Source organism: Rissa tridactyla, chromosome 4 (genome assembly GCF_028500815.1).
Source record: "Rissa tridactyla isolate bRisTri1 chromosome 4, bRisTri1.patW.cur.20221130, whole genome shotgun sequence".
Taxonomy (NCBI): domain Eukaryota; kingdom Metazoa; phylum Chordata; class Aves; order Charadriiformes; family Laridae; genus Rissa; species Rissa tridactyla.
In genome coordinates, this window is record NC_071469.1 from 48,772,307 (window position 1) to 48,788,559 (window position 16,253).

At 38.1% G+C, this 16,253-nt stretch overlaps 1 protein-coding gene across 1 annotated transcript in view; it reads right to left on the reverse strand.

Moving 5' to 3' along the window:
- EXT2 (exostosin glycosyltransferase 2) overlaps positions 1-16,253 on the reverse strand; it is a 77,503-nt gene that overhangs the window by 37,919 nt on the left and 23,331 nt on the right. The window contains exon 8 of the mRNA XM_054198591.1: positions 3,470-3,601. Within this exon, the coding sequence (XP_054054566.1) occupies positions 3,470-3,601 (132 nt within the window). The remainder of the gene's footprint in view (positions 1-3,469; positions 3,602-16,253) is intronic.

Sequence of the window (16,253 nt, forward strand, 5' to 3'; positions counted from 1 at the left end):
TACTCCATAACATATTAGCATGTTATATGCTACTAATCTTCCACTTCCTCAACAGGATAGTGGACAAGTAGGAAAATAATCCACTTTATAACCTATTTTTTGTCTTCAGAACAGGCCAACACTTGTCAGTCAACCCATACAAACACATAAAACTCTTGGATTGCTTCCTCAATGTAATGTACTAAGTATGGAATTAACTGTGTATGCATTTATTTTCTGTGTACGTTATACTCCCTCCTGCTGGAAAAACACCCTCCTGCCCTGCTGCCGTATCCACACTGTGGTGAAGATACTCAGGCAACAGTCTCACTAATATTTTGAGCCACCCAGTCCCTCCCTCACCCCCCCACCCCTTTTTTTTTTTTTTTTCTTTTGCTGGCTGAGTTTTACATCATGAAAATTATTTCAGTTAAGTCACCACAAGTGAATGAGAAAATTCAAAAAGAAGGTAGCAAATAGAGAGAGAAATCGTTGTCCAACTGTAGAAGGGTGAAGGACTGCCTCTTTTGGCAACAGTACCTGCTTGTAACGCTTTAAAGCGTTTGGGAAACTGCAGACTCAACACAAGGTGGGCTGGTGTTTTCTTTGTGTTGAGATGAGAAATATATGGGGAACGGGAATCAAGCTTATATATATATGCAGATCTAGCCACGAGCATGCCTCACTGATTTTAAATGCGTGCATATCACTTTCATGCTGACTGTCCAAGATAACAGCCATCCCCCCAGATACAGAAACAGAAGAGCACTGCATTTAGTCCTTACTGACCTCAACACCACGTGGAACAACAAGCAGAGCTAGAGAAACTGGAAGCCAAGCCAGCCGAGTCTGAAGGCAGAATACACGTGGCAAGTTCTGGAAGCCAGTAATCACCCAGTTACTCATACATTTCACAGTGGTATTAATGTTATCTCGCAGGTGCTTCATTTTAACAGTTACCAATATCATGGCCCTGGGGCGAACCCAAAATATTTTTCTTTAAATGCTTAAGTCTTGGAGTTTATTTAGAGAAGAATATGGCAATTTTCTCGTAAACGAGGAAGACATTCAAGTCATCTTTAGTTATTTTGTCTTCTTATCAGAGTTAGGGTATACAGTTGCCATCTTCCGCTACCTCAAATGTACATATGTACCTGCTTTCCAACTATGTTGTTTCATCCAGGCTTACTAGAAGTAGAAATTGTAACAGTGCTATGAGTGGACATTAGGCACGAGCTTAGACGAGAAACAGCCTCAAGTGGATCATTATTCCCCTGACAAGCAGACACCAACTGTGGAATTATGACTAGCACAATTATTTTTTATAAAATTACAATAACTATTATTAAATTTATTTACTTATTAAATTTACTAGCAGATACTGTATATATCATCACCTTCTAAGTTGTCTGAAGTTAGAAATTAGCTGACTCCTGAAAAATATGCTCCCCTATAGACCGCAACTGTAATATGCTCTCACCTCAAGAAGATAAAATATATTCAAGGGAAAAAAAAAAAAAAAGGTATCTCAAAGAAATTGGGGAAGGCTCCAGTTATTTGCTTTGAATGAAAGAACAAAGGTCAAAACCAAACAGTATTAGCTGGCTTGGAAAAAAAAAAAAAAAAAAAGAAGAAAAAAAAGAGCCTTGTGGAGGGCAATGTTCATACATGCTCAGAGTAGCTATCAAAATTCCCAGTTAAAGATATCACAGGATTGTGTACTGCTGTTCTACAAATTTAACTGCTCTTGAACAATTCCTGATCTGAATTCTATTTTCTTTAACTGACCCTCTGAGAAAGGGTCACAAGCACTCTATGGAGCTTACACAGCCCATAAAGGAATTTTTAATGACATTGCTGTTTCATATTGAAGCAAGAAATGAATTCATGCACATATTAAGCGATTTTCATAGACTAGGATAAACATCAAATTCTTTCAACTGAGACATAAAACCACCAAGGAACTGACCATTCGTGGCATGAGAGCGGCACGATATGAGGTGTTAACTCCAACATCCTGGACAGATTCCAGCCTGTCTAATTGCAGTCAGCCTTCTAAATTTTCTTGGCAATTGCACATCAATACAATATTCCTGCCTACTCCTTGTATTGTCCTAGCACGATGGTGTTGTTACTTGTTCCCCTCAGTTTCAGAGTTCTGTTCTGTATGTTGCCATGCCTGTGGTCATAAACCTACTGCTTAAGAACCTCTAGGTTGAAGGACTAATACAAATACTTCTTCCAAGTAGACATACATAGATGAAAAAAAACACAAGAAGAGCCTGCTTGTGCTGAGAGGAAGATTAGCTTCCCAGAAATGGATAGGTTTCCAGTATAGGTGAGAACCCAGGAGATGTTTTTGTGTCCTCTTTTGAATACTGAGTAATCCTAAAGCCATTTTCTTCATTTTACTAGGTGTTTCAAGTTGCTTGTTTTGCTAGCATAATCTAAAGGTGTTAAGATGTTCTGATCCCCTTCTTGCAGAGTATGTACTTACTTCTTGTGCAGCTTAATTTCTTCTTTAAATATTGACAAGTGCCATGTTTTCTCTCTAGGCAATGACAAGAGTAGATTACTAATGCCTTTTGCTAAGCAGCGGAAAAATCATTTTCTGAAACCCAGCAATGAGCTTTTAACTCTTTGTCAGCAACCGTTCCCACTCTATCTGCCTGAAGAGCTTGAAGTAAAACACACTGAAGTAAAACTCCTGAGTGCTCCTATGAAGAGAAACTCTCTCTAAACCTTCATAAAGTGAGACAGTTAACAAGTTTGGTTTTATTAGTAAAACAAAACTATTTTTTATATTTTGACACAGAGAAAATTAACTGATTATGGGTGAAAATCATCCGCAGGCTTTTATATAGTAAAAAAATCAGAACCAGCTGCTTGGTGCAGAAGGTTAATTAATACTCCAGTTTTCTTCTTAACAGAGGTGGGTTCAACCGGTGAAACTTTTTTTTTCTTAAAGAAAAAAATACCACAGCAAAACTTTGATCATCAGTTTCTGTATAAGAGAAATTATGTAGAAATAACATGGAGAAAATTGTAGGCATAGGAATAATTAGCTATTTCATCAGAATTACATGAAAGAGCCTTGCAGATTGTTTAAGATCTTCAGTATTTCCACCAACTATTTCCACTGCAGTTATTCATTTTTAAGAGCACTAAACTCATGCTAAATTAAACAGAAATAAAGAAGTATGTGTGAATGCATGCATGAAAAATAAATAAATATATAAACAAGCAAGCAATTTAGCGCATGCAATTCAAAAGTTAAAAGTTCGCATTTCACCGCCAGGAAATAAAATGAACTGCTAGTTATTTTGCCAGTTGTCATAAAAATATATTAGCTTCATCTGTGCAAGCTACCAACACAACACATACACACACATATACACAAAATTATTACCAAGTTTCATAGCACATACCTTTTATACAAGAAAAAAAACAAACCCACAATTTGTTTTCTGAATCAAACGAATTTACTTACCACAGCTGGAGGATCATTCCATTCTTCATAAGAAATCGCAGCATATGGGTAAATTCTATCATTGATTATCTGAAGAGTAGCAAGAGCAATTGCTTTCATCGACCGAAAATATGCTTCCCAAAACCACCTTGCCTGTAAAGAGAATAAAGTTCATTTTCACATTGCATAGATCCAGTGCTTAATAATCAAGTGTGATTTTGCCATGCACAATCTGTTCCATGCAGCCTACAAGTCAGGTGGAAATTAAATTAGGAGGCATGTTTATTGTAGCTAGGAAATCTCCATAGAGCCTGAAGGCTTCAAACTCAACGCCACCCCCCAAAAAAAACAGGATTTACAGTCAATAAAAAGAAGCAGCAGCATTACTTTGCAAGTAATTAAACATAATGAGAATACTTGAAGGAATCAGTTACTTTCACACGTTTATCATATGTTTTCCTCTTGAAAAAAGTCAAAAGCAGTTTGACTATAGAACAGAAGAAACTGCTCAGTTTTTCCAAGGCAGAAAAATCCATAGTGCAGCTAAATAGCCAAAGAAAAGCACACAGCCTAAAAGGTGGAACTTAAAAGTCACCTTTTAACATCAATATTAGAGACAGCTGATCAGCTAGAGAACTTCAGTCCTCATTAACCCTAGTCTTCCAAAAACCAAATACTGTTTACACAAGTAAATAATTAAGATTTTTACATAAAAGTACATGCACATGCCTGTTTGTTACAATCGTTAACCTAGGCTAATTTACAACATGGGCAGTGTAAAACCGCTGAAATGAAGCATGTGATTTTATACACAAACACACTGAATTTCACAGATGAGTTGTTTTCAATCTGAGGTGCTGTATGGCAAATTTTAATCTTGTCCCACTTTCTATGTAAGACAGAAATGCTGGAAGTAAAGCAGCATTTTGGGAATGAAAATGCTGACTTATCTGATTCTCTGTTAGACACATAAACATACTTTTTACATGCCTAGAACCATCAAATGATCTGGTAGGACCCCATCCAACCCACAAGGAAACACGCTTTGCCAATAAATGTAGTTCAAGTGTTTTGGCCCAAGAGATGTGAATTTTTTCAACCTAATTTTTCTTCAGGAAACTCCAGCACCTTAAAGTGTCCAGAAGGTAATTTAATTTGCAGTCTCCCTGTGGTTCAGTATCAACTATATGAGCATGCGTTTGCATCTAGGTTGTAGAACAATTAAAACAAAAGACATTTTTTTAATAATTGGAAGCTTAAGGAGCTTTCAGAGCCAGAACACAACAACTGAAGACAACATATGAATTTGGGCAAGTGCTATTTTACTCTTGCTATAGGTTCCTTAAATAGCTCTACAGACGGGCTGGTTTTAATCACATGCTATGAGAATATTTAATAATATTATTTAGAATATTATGCTACTGAAGGAATACCAAGCTTTTGGAGGTACAGACTTTAAGGTGAACCAAAAATAACTCTCATTTAGCTGTTGTTAAGTTGCCAGCATGTCTCACTCTGCAGGTCATTACTTTTTTATAGAAGACAGAGAGCGATTCCTACATGTACGCTTGTGCTGGAGCATTCCTAGGCTAAATGACAGCAAACAGAGTTTACCAGTAGGGAAAATGCAAATCTACAAGCAAACTTGCACATATTCATGCATATACGACCCTGTACTTTACCATGAATGTAAGCTACAGGATTCCGAACTAAAGACCTACTGCTGAAACACTGGCCCTAAAACTCTATTCTGTGGGTAGTTTGTAAAACAGGTTCTTTAGAATAGTTCTGTTAAATATTTAAGATGAAAAAAAATCCATGCTACAATTAAGAAAGTGAACTAGGAAACAGACAAGTGCTCTCTGGGGCACTACTTTTATTGTGAGAAAACATTAACAACCATAAGCCTTACTACTTCAGAGTATTTCAAAATTTTATTAAGGAGACTGATGAGTATGTCCAAAAATTACACTTCTCTGGAGCCTGTCGCCCAGAGAGTGCAAAGCAATTTCACTCTAGAACGGAATCACTTCCCTCTCTTTATTTCCCTCCCTGGTAGGACTTCACAGATGGGTAACAGGCTGATTACTAAGAACATAGAACAAAATGCATATGACGTCCAACTGAAAAAGCAGAAAAGTTACATAAACAGGTAAGAATAAATAACGTCTGCCTTCCTAAAATACCAAAAAGGCATTAAATAAAGCAAACACCACATGCTAAGCAAAGACTTAAGTATTCCTTTCCCTCTGCCCCATTTCTTAAGAAAAACGTATTATCCAGAACTCAGCAGCAATTGGTTTAAAAAGAAAACCAGAAGTAGATTAAGAATTAAAATTGACCAGAACAATGAACCTCTCTACTAAAATATCCTAAATGAACAAAAGTAACAACACAGATTTCAAATTTCATTTTCACATCAGACAACAGTTTAGAACCACCACTATAAGCAGCACTAAGTAGAGAGAAATTATTGTATGTAGCCTTTTAACCTTATAAAGCAGTAAAGTAGCTATTAATTGTGTAAAATACACACAAGACTGTGTATTTCATTTTTATTAAGCGACAGCATTCCTACTGTTCTAACTCTATGATTGTTTATTAATACTGTAATATCTATGACTATCTAGCTTTTTGACAATCAAAGCTGTTTTTCCTCCTTCGGCAAAACTAGGATGGATCTGATCTAGTTTCTCTTTGCTGAAAGAATGTTTGCAATGTCAGGCAAGACTACACCTTTACACCAAAAGCAAAACTGGAAAAGAGGGCAGAGGGAATGTACTTTTTACACACTAATATTTATGTAATTAATTTTTTGTAAAGCGCTAGAAAATGTTCCCACAGTTGGCTGTAATTTTTTGGAGTTGTATTTCTTTAAGGCAGAACTCAAAACCTTCTAAGGGGATTCGAAGTCTCCAAACAGATGTTTCAGGGTCTCATTACTTCCTCCCCACCTTGTTTGCTTTTATAAAGCAGAACTGATTAACATGGCTTGCTAGTGTCTGCTCTCAGCATGCTAAGTTACTGAACATTTCGGGAAAGTTTTCTATTGGGAAGATGTATGTCAATCCCATTTGAAATATATTTTCTGCTCTACCTGCTGTGGTTGAAAAGCTTATGTTGGAATGTAACAAATACCTAGGGGGGATAAAAATCCCATGAACATGTTTTGGGATACAGGGGAGAAAAACAACAGCAACAACAAAACAAAAAAAAAAAAAGAGAGAGAGAAATCTGTTCCTCACTCACTCCTACGCCAACTTTCCTATAATCTATAATCATAGATTTTGTCTTCCACATAGCATCAATTATACGTAGTCTACAACTATGATATGGTCAGGCTACCATTCTTTTCAACTTGAACCAAAATTAACTTCTAGTACTCTACGAGTCTGCTTGATGAGGTTTGAGAATTTTCTAAGGAAACACGCTATGTCGACCACAGACTTGTAAAGAAAGCTAACCTTGTATACACCTAAATATTGCTTAGGTCATGGGCAATCTAAATTGTAAATAGAGATCAAACGTGTACTTTGTGCAACTGCCAAAACGACACAGATGAACGCATGTTAACTTATGGGATCTTGTTTTGGAGGTATAGCTTACCAGGAATTGTAAACAGGTACTTAAGAAAAACAGCTTGTCTTGCCCTTCTAAATTTCTAGATAAATAGAAAATCTAGCATAGATCCAAGAGGAAAGACAGAAAAGCATTACCTTCTATAATAGTTTTACCAAGGTGTGGAAGAGTGAAATTTAGAGTACTGAATGACTTGACTGAGAATGAGAAATACATTATATTATTGGGTTACCCAATGGGTTGGAAGTGATTAGAATCTTTTATAATACCATAGATTCCCCATGAAATTAATTCACCTGAATTCAATTTCGGCAGAAAATTTTACAAAGCCAAGACAGCTTCACCATGGAAGCCAAAGACTGAAGGAATGAATTGGAATCCAAACTCTCCCCTCTCTCCAAGCGGTGGGCTCTGCAGACCAAGGTCACACACATGGGCATGTCAGTAAGTATTTATAAGTTGTTTCCCTTCCTTCCTCTCCACCCCACTTTCAACTGCTGCATCCTCATTGAATCGGCCATGAAAACCCACCACATTCTGTAAAGGCTAAAATTGCTTAATACAATGTAGAGATATTAATTTATCTCTACAAATACATATGCACACTTTGAGGAACACTAGCAATCTCTCTAAAACAGAAGAAAAAGTTTAGAAACTTTGTATAGTTTTATTCCTCAAAACTATAGATGGTATGGGAAATTTTGTGTTCCTTCAACCAAGTAAGCAAGCATCCAAACCAAAATTTCAATTCCACTTGTTTTCAGTTCCAGGATTTTGTTCAGGTGGACTATAAAAAAACTGAACTGATAATATTCAGCACATACTGGTACAGGCAAGAGCTTGGGACGGAAGCATTTGCAGTTATTTTTATAGGAGACAACAGGCAGCAGCATGCAGCAATAGGGTAGCCTACTCACAGAAAGTAACATTTATTTAGGTAAGGTGTTATTTTCCTTAGAAATAAACACACTTGGGGGCCTAGCATCTCTTTATAAGCTCTTTACAAGCCAGCATAGCATCAGGTTACAAAGTCCATTCATATAATGTTTATAAGTTCTAGTGTTTATGCCACTAATGGTGCTCCAGTGAAGACTGCAAGACAGATCAATGTAAATCTTTTGATTAGTTTGTGAAAAGAAAAACACTGGGCATGAGGCAAGGAAAGGAATATCTGTAACATTTAGATCAAGCAGAAAAACAGACCATGAAAGGAGCTTTCTAGCCTCCTGCCTTTTCACAGCCCATGGTTTGGTGGGAATTGGTAAAGTTCGCAAAAGGGGGAAAACCAAGATTCGCAAAAGAGCAGTAAAAGTTAACTGCCCATAAACCACCACTTCTCTAAGCTTTTAGGTCAGGCACCACGATGTTGTAAGATTTCAGCCCACTGCAGGAGTTCAGTGTTTGCAAAATGCCTTGAAAAGGTTTACAAGGCCTTGCAATATAACTATTTTCACACTGGCTGGGGTGACTCAAATGCTTTCCCTTCTTGATGGCTCTTGGTGTTCCTGGTTTTTACTCCCTGACCAGCTGGGTTAGGGAAGTCTGGCCGAAGAAAAGAGCACGGCCTAGCTGCTGCAGCAGCACTGGCCTGGAAGCTTGGTCATCTTACTTTTAATGCTCATTCTGTTACTTATGTACGGACAAATGCTTGACATTCATTTGCTTTCTTGCTGCTACTTCACCTCGCAGTAGCATGTGTAACGTTCACCTCGCAGAGATGTTGTGAGACTTAACCATTTCAGACCTTTCAAATTTTGGGGTGGATAGAAGAACAAAGAAAATATTTAACTTTATGCTCTCTAATTATTTGTAAAACGAAACCTTAAACTAATAAAACTAATATTTAGCTAACCAATGCTACTGAAGCAACTGACTGTGGTCAGTTTGCTAAAACGTGTACCTTCAGCAGAGATATAAAAGATATTACAAGAAATACCTACAGCTCTGCAGTGTATTTATATCTCCGGGCACGGAAGTTCATCCACTAAGACCTTCAGGCTCTTAAGTTACATGTGATACTGCAGTATAATGAAATGTTTTTTAAGTTAACTGAGACCTAACAAGTTATTGCCCATTAAGCATGGTACTATAATTGGTCACAGGCAACCCCCCCGCCATAACCTCTTTCCATTTTGCAGTAGGATTAGATAGGCTACTGAGGTTCAAGATAAACAAAATTCTTATATATTTGCCCCATACTAAAGATGCAAATGAGGAGAGCTGATGATATACAATAATCAGATAGCAAACGAGCTCTCAAGCTCCCTCTTCCCCCCACAAGGTAAAATGGGACTGAAGAGAGAGGAACAAGCATTTTGTAAGAAGTTTCCCAAGACAAATTTTGGGTTTAGACTGAGGACCCTACAACCCCAAATTCCTACATTTTTCTGCCTATGAATTGTAATCTTCCTGCTCTTTCTGGACTGCCTTACTGTTTCTACATCTGCTTCCTTATTCCAACAACTTCCTTGCTGATCACACGTTATCACTTTTAGTATGCAGTTCTTCAGCAAAGATAATACCAGCTGGGCCAGCTAAAACCAGTGCCATCTTTGCATCTTTACACAGGCTTAACAGAAGCCCTCAGAAAACTTTATACAATGGAGAATTAGACAGTAATTTGTTGTTGCTAGAAAGTGGTAAGAATTTGGGTTAAAAAAAGTGCTTATTTGGTTTAGGACTCTTAGCAATATCACACAATCAAGTTCAATGCACCTAAAGCTGGCTGGCTCAATCTTCTCTCTGTAATCAGTGGGGGAAAAAATAGAGTCATTCAGAGCAGGAGAGGACAGAGTTAGTGGCCAGCTGTGGGCCATAATCCTTCTTCACCTTAAAGTCGTATGTTCAAAAATGGTCTGAGGGCCCTCTCGTTTTCCCAGAGAGGTACAAAGATTTGAAATGAGAACAAACAAGAATGTAGGATATATTTTTAAGAAAGAATTCATATGTTTCAGGCTATGTAAAAACATAAGAGCCATGCTTTGAAAAGTTGTCTCACTTTTGGGGTGCCAGTACAATTACCTAAAAAGGGAGGTAACAGCAATTATAGACAGACATTTTGTGGTGCTGGTTTTTATTGCAATTCAGTCTCAAAAAATATCTCTTCAAAAGTAAAGCAGAAGGTGGATTTAATCACCTGGCTCAATATATTCTCCATTGTAGTAATTTCAGCCATGAAACAAGCGTGTTTGCCTACTTCAGATACAATGGAGAGTATAAACTAAATCTTTCCACTATACAAATTTTTTTTTTTTTTTTTCCCTTTTTGAGGCTGCCGATTCATAAGGGGACAGAGGTCAGAGTTCAAAATGCTAGTCCCACTCTTCAGACACCAGCCACTTGGGAGTAACTCACTTCTGCTGGCTCTCAGTTTTACTGCTGTATACTACTTGACAAATGCTGACTCATAAGAGGTAAGGATAAAGGAAAACGTTAGTGCAAGCTCAGATATTAATCTTAGGCTTCTTGCGCTGCCAGTCTTCCTCAGATTCTCCTCTTTTGGTGGTTTGAAAAGAATCAGTTATATCAATTATAGTAATCCATATGTACACCACCACATACTATGCATATATGAGAATGGTTTTTTGAAACATATTTGTTAAAGTTAACATTTTGAGTCTTGCTTCCATACTTTCAGATAACTTGTGGGGGTTTTGGTTTTGTATTTGTTTGGGGTGGGGTTTTTGTTTTTGGTTTGTTTTGTGGGTTTTTTTTTTTGTTTGTTTTAAAGTTTTCACCTTCTGTTATGAACAAGACCTTGTTCTGCTTAAAATCTGGCTCAAATATATGACACAGAAGCGGCTATTTTTAACAGAATAGTTCTCATTCTCTCTCATTAAATGGTAACATTTTATATGGTTTTGAAATCCTGCAATATCTTGACCCCCTAAAATACAGATTTCCACTATTTCTTGTCCTAGTGATAGTAACGTAGTTCTAAAAATAACAACACAAGATGAATAGATACAAATACCACTTCGCACTGGTGTTCTCTCCTCCCTCCATACACTTCTGCACCTCAAACTTGCCTCTTTGATTAATGAGTATGTCAGCTTCACAACTCTGTTGCGGAAGGCAACATTGCACCAGCCAGGAAACCTGACTTACTGCCCTGCCACCCTACAAATCCACTGCCAAAATACATTTCAGTTATGGAGCCAACAAGTAGATACCAGCACTATGCGCAGCATGGAACCACCACCCTGTTCTCAGCTGTGGCTGGGAATACTGTCGCAAAGCACAGAGACAGAGACAGGAAAGAAAGTAAGAGCATGAGGAAAAAAAAAAAAAAGAAAAAAAAAAAGCAAAGTTTCATGAAGCACTTAAGAGTTTTAAAAATACGTAATCTAAAAATGACTAGCATTTACTGAATTCCCTTTGCTCCCTAATAGCTTTCAGTTGGTCTGTCTATTTACAGGCAAATGACATGTCTTGACACCACAGAAATAACAGAGCTGTAAGAGAGTAATATAGATCCTACTCTGGCTTCCAGTCATATCTACATAATCATAATTGATAATGGTGTAAAGACACAAAAAGTAGCCCACTCTCTTCCTTCCAGTTTCCAGGGCTCCCTAATTACTACAATTTCACCAGGCTGTTACTGGGAAGGGGCAGGCACACCTAACCTGAGTAGTCGTCACAATTACTTGGATCTGTATTATCCTTTTTATGATAAATTTGTCCTTTGCACACTCTCTGTTAACATGAAACCAGACCTACAGCAAGCTAGACTTACGCTATCATTGATTCAACAGCAGTCTAGAAAATAACAGAAAACAAATATGTGTATGTAATTGCAGGGAACATTCAACTACTGTATGACCACAAGTTGGGGGGTGGAGGGGACGTTTTAGCCACATTTCTTGACAAATGACAGACAGCTCCTGAAACCAAAAGCAATAGGTTTCTAGTCCCAGGGGTATTGCCTTCAAATATGTCTATGTTCTCAGGGTAGATCGGTTTTCCCTGCTGCAGGCATCCCGCTGAGAGGTGAGGTCCCAAGCAAAACACTGGAATCTGACTGCAAGCCTTTGAGGTGGCAGGAGCCAAGGGAGGTTCAAAGACAAGGCTGGCTGGTGGGCAGCACCTCTGAGTACTGCAGAGGTTAGAGGTTAGTAAAGCAGGAGCCACTGGCCAATAAAACAGTGTTTGGAGAGCCCACTCTACAGATAAATTGGGGATCTGTTTACACCTTTCCCAGCTTTCTGAGTTACACAGACTGATGCTTCCCACTGTGATCTTGTCCTATGTCCACTAGCATCTCCCCGCCTCGGCAGCTGCCCTGCTCTCTGCTGGTTGGCTTTATAACATGGCTAAAGGATGCTTGGAAACTTTTAATCAGCATCCAGCATCAAAAATAAATAAATAAAAGCACAATTGCTTTTATTTGTGTCAACTGCTGCAACAAGATCTGTCTTGTTTGAGATTTCCCATGACTCCTGTACTAATGCTGGGAGAATAGAAGCTTAAATTCCCTTGATTAGAGAAGTTAAACACAAAGCAAGCCTAGTGCCAATCACACACATGAAAGGACAGCTTTCTGAAGCAAGAAAAAAAAAATCTAGGTAGGGTTACCACCATACTATAGCGGTCAAAAATCAGCACATACCTCAATTTCAGAACTTAAGCTCTATACCGGGAAAAACTTGGCCTTTTGATGAAGATATATTGTGCTCAATTTCCTGTACGCCATATAGTTCTATTTTATACAAGAACAAACTTAGACATACTCCCATACACACAGTTCTCAACATTGGACAACTTTAACCACAGACATTATTGCCAGCATTGCTTGAATACAGATATATCTTACTGACTTCTCTAAGGGTAAAAGCTGAAGGACTGGCAGTCACTGGGATTTTTTTTCCATATCTATGGGAAAAATTCAGTGTAGGACATGGTGCTGCTTTTTGCCTCTGCACCTTAAAAACAACTGATGTTAGCTCAAGCTATGTAGTACCTCATCCTTCATGACTCAAACCATGCATGGCTGTATGGCTGTCTGATGAAATAGATAAACTGATTAATAATTGCTGGTTGTGATAATACTACGTGATGGTCACACAGCAAAGGAACAGGGCTGAAAATAATTTTACTTGGACACCATAATTGATAGACATCAACAAGAGTTACTTCTTTCTTCTTGGCAAACATCTGAAATAGCATGGTAAAGAGAAATATTCTTTACACACAAAGCCAAATTTTGTACAAAAGGAGAAGCAATCTCAAAGATAAACACTGAAGCTTATTACAGAAGTCCTTGCTACCCTGAAAAAAGATGGGAAGTACACCACTGACCAGGGTTTGCATATTTATTCTGTATTAAACCTTTGCTTCACCTCAACAATAAAAACCGTGAAGGAGTTGTTTTCCCTCTCCCCTCAATACATATATAACATATCCTCTGCAGTAGACGGAACTCACATCTCAGGAGATTCCCTGAAGCACCGGCTACTAAACACAGGTAGCAAAAGATTAGAAACAGAACGAGTGGTGAGAGGAAGACCACAGAGCCTGGGCTTGGTACTGCTAAATGCTTGCTGAAGCATTTCAGACAAGTGGTTAATGGGTGTTGCATTCATGCTTGGACTTCACGTAATTACCAGATTCAAGATCAGGAAAGTTCTTCTCAGTGCTCAACAGGCACTATTGATATTTTTCGCTTTTGTTTGCTACAGTGTTGGGAAGCATTTTATAGTAGACTGTGCTGTGTGGGGGATCCAAGATGAAGTATTCTGTGGATCCCCTGGAACCAGAATTCCACTACGACCTGAGTCCAGCTGCACGAGACTGTCTGTCTTAAGCTTAACCATAATCTAAGAACTTCTATCCATGATTCCCTACTCCACTATTAGTATCCTGGAATATGCACACCCTCTATAATCCTCCCTCTCCAGAGCATCTGTACAGATTTAAGCCACCAGGATAGAATATGTATTCAAAGACAACTAATGCCAGGTGCCATTTTCATTTCTAAAGAGCATTCAAAATTGTCTGCTAATGCAAAAAGAAAAAAGATTAAAATAAATAAATAAATAAATAAGGAAATGAAGGAGCCAGCCCCCAGATACAAGTTATGCCATTTGCAAGCCAAAGGGCATTACAGTATATTCCTAACACAGCCCACTTTTCCATTTGTAACAAAGATCCATAATTTTCCTATATACAGGCATCTAAGAAACTGTTAAGGTATCTTCACAATTTACAGACAAAGATTAAAGGAAAAGCCACCTAAAGATTATCTGCCAGCAGACTGTTGCTATAGAATACATAAAACCTTTATAACTTAAAAGCCAAATGTTCCTGTGTTGTAAAACACATTTGATTTAGTCATTAAAACAGGATCCAGGACTTCTAAATTCCATTACTAATATTATGATTTGAGCTTGTACAAGTTAGTTATGCCTCTATCCACTTATCAGTAAAATGAATACAAGACCAAGGTGTATTTACTACTACTATTTAATATACTCACATGCAAATTACTACAACAACGCAATGTATTTTTACTATATAGGTAAGTGCTAAAGTTGTAACAATTTCAATAATGAAAGGGTAAGTGGAGCAAGTGAACTTGATAAAGAAATGTGATATGGTACAGACTAAGCAGCAGCAGAGGGAGAGCACAGAGTAACAAAGAGTGAGTGAAACACTAAGAAAGATGCTTAATCACCCATTTGTCTGCAGCTAACTGCTTCACGTGCATGACAAAGTATTTTCAAATATTATTTCTAAAAGAAGTACATGCCTTTCCAATTTTTGGATCATCTGGGTTTATCTGTAGTCTACCCAACCTGTGTACAGCAATCTGCAAAGGATAAGTACCAAAAGTCCACTTTGCAACAACATACACACTCTTAAAATACAGACTCTTAAAATCTAATCTTAAAAAACAAAAAATAACATTGTCTTAAAATAGCATAATTTCCCTCTTACAGTTGAAGTTTAGCCTTGTGTTGTTTAGAGGCTGAAAACCTAGATAAAAAGGCAGTGCAACAGCATCCTATAAAAATTATTCATTGAGGTGCTGATTGCTCTCAAATTTCTGAGCTCTTTCTCAGAGACGCCATCAAGACCACTCTGTAATACAACAAGCATGAAAGCCGTTTTCTTCATTCTGGAAAGCAACAAGGCAGGACAGACAACAGGAAAAAAAAAACTAGGATAAGGATATTCTTTGCAGCAAATGAAGAGGGGAGGGGGAAGCAATGAAAGTCTCATATATAAATGCCAAGGATTCTACAACTCCCCTGGTGATCCTGGCAGTAAGCCAGGAAAAAGTTTTCTCTTTCCTTTGCTGTTTGCAGCAACAAATCTTTCCTCTGGGGGAGGGGTGAGAGGGCTGGAACTAACTTCACTGCATCTGATAAGATGGCAAATTGTCCAGGCCTGACATTTATGGGGCACCCGGAGCTCTACTGAAGCACTCTGGGAGGATTAAAGCAGGGTTAGCCTCTCCAATCCCACTCCTTAAAACGCTACAAATGGCAGACAGATGAAAGTTCGTTTAAATTTGATAATGATGGGTCCACAGAACTCCGAGACAGAAGCTGTCCCCTGTCAGGGAAAGAACTGAAGCTGGAAGTTGAATATTCTCATTAAAAGGACTTGTAAAAATCAAACTATGCTCAAAGAGCTTCCAGTGTCCAGATACTGAAATGAAATTCTGTTTAATTGGCTAACAAGAACTAAATCCCATCTCTTTTATGTGAGCTGCACCACCCACAGGAAAACTCCACCAGCCATTTGCTTTAACTCTATCCAGGACCATTTCACTGTAAGAATGCGATATTTCACACGCCGGCAGTGATTGCCTGGAGCCAGCAGAAAGGCTCATATAGCTGTCAGCAAGCTGATAAGAGTAGAAATTACTCTACAGAGCCCTCTTTAAAGAAGAGCCAAAGAAGCACATTAAATGAAAGGGAGGAGGGGTCAGAAAAGCCAGCCACTCATGTTGTTTCAACGTGGCACTAAAACAAGTCATTGATTTATGCATGTGTCTTCAGCTCTGTTTGACCTGGAGTCTGAACTTTTTTTCAGGTCAGGGCTGAGACACATGGGATGTGCACTAGAAAAACCACAATAGCTAGTCCAGGTATTCCGACTGTAGGAACATACACTGCAAACTCCATGTTTTCTATTCCAGATTTTTTAAACTGAATTTGCATTCCTTTTTAGCTGTTAATCATTCACACGGTCTGAAAAGACAAGAGGTTGTGATTAT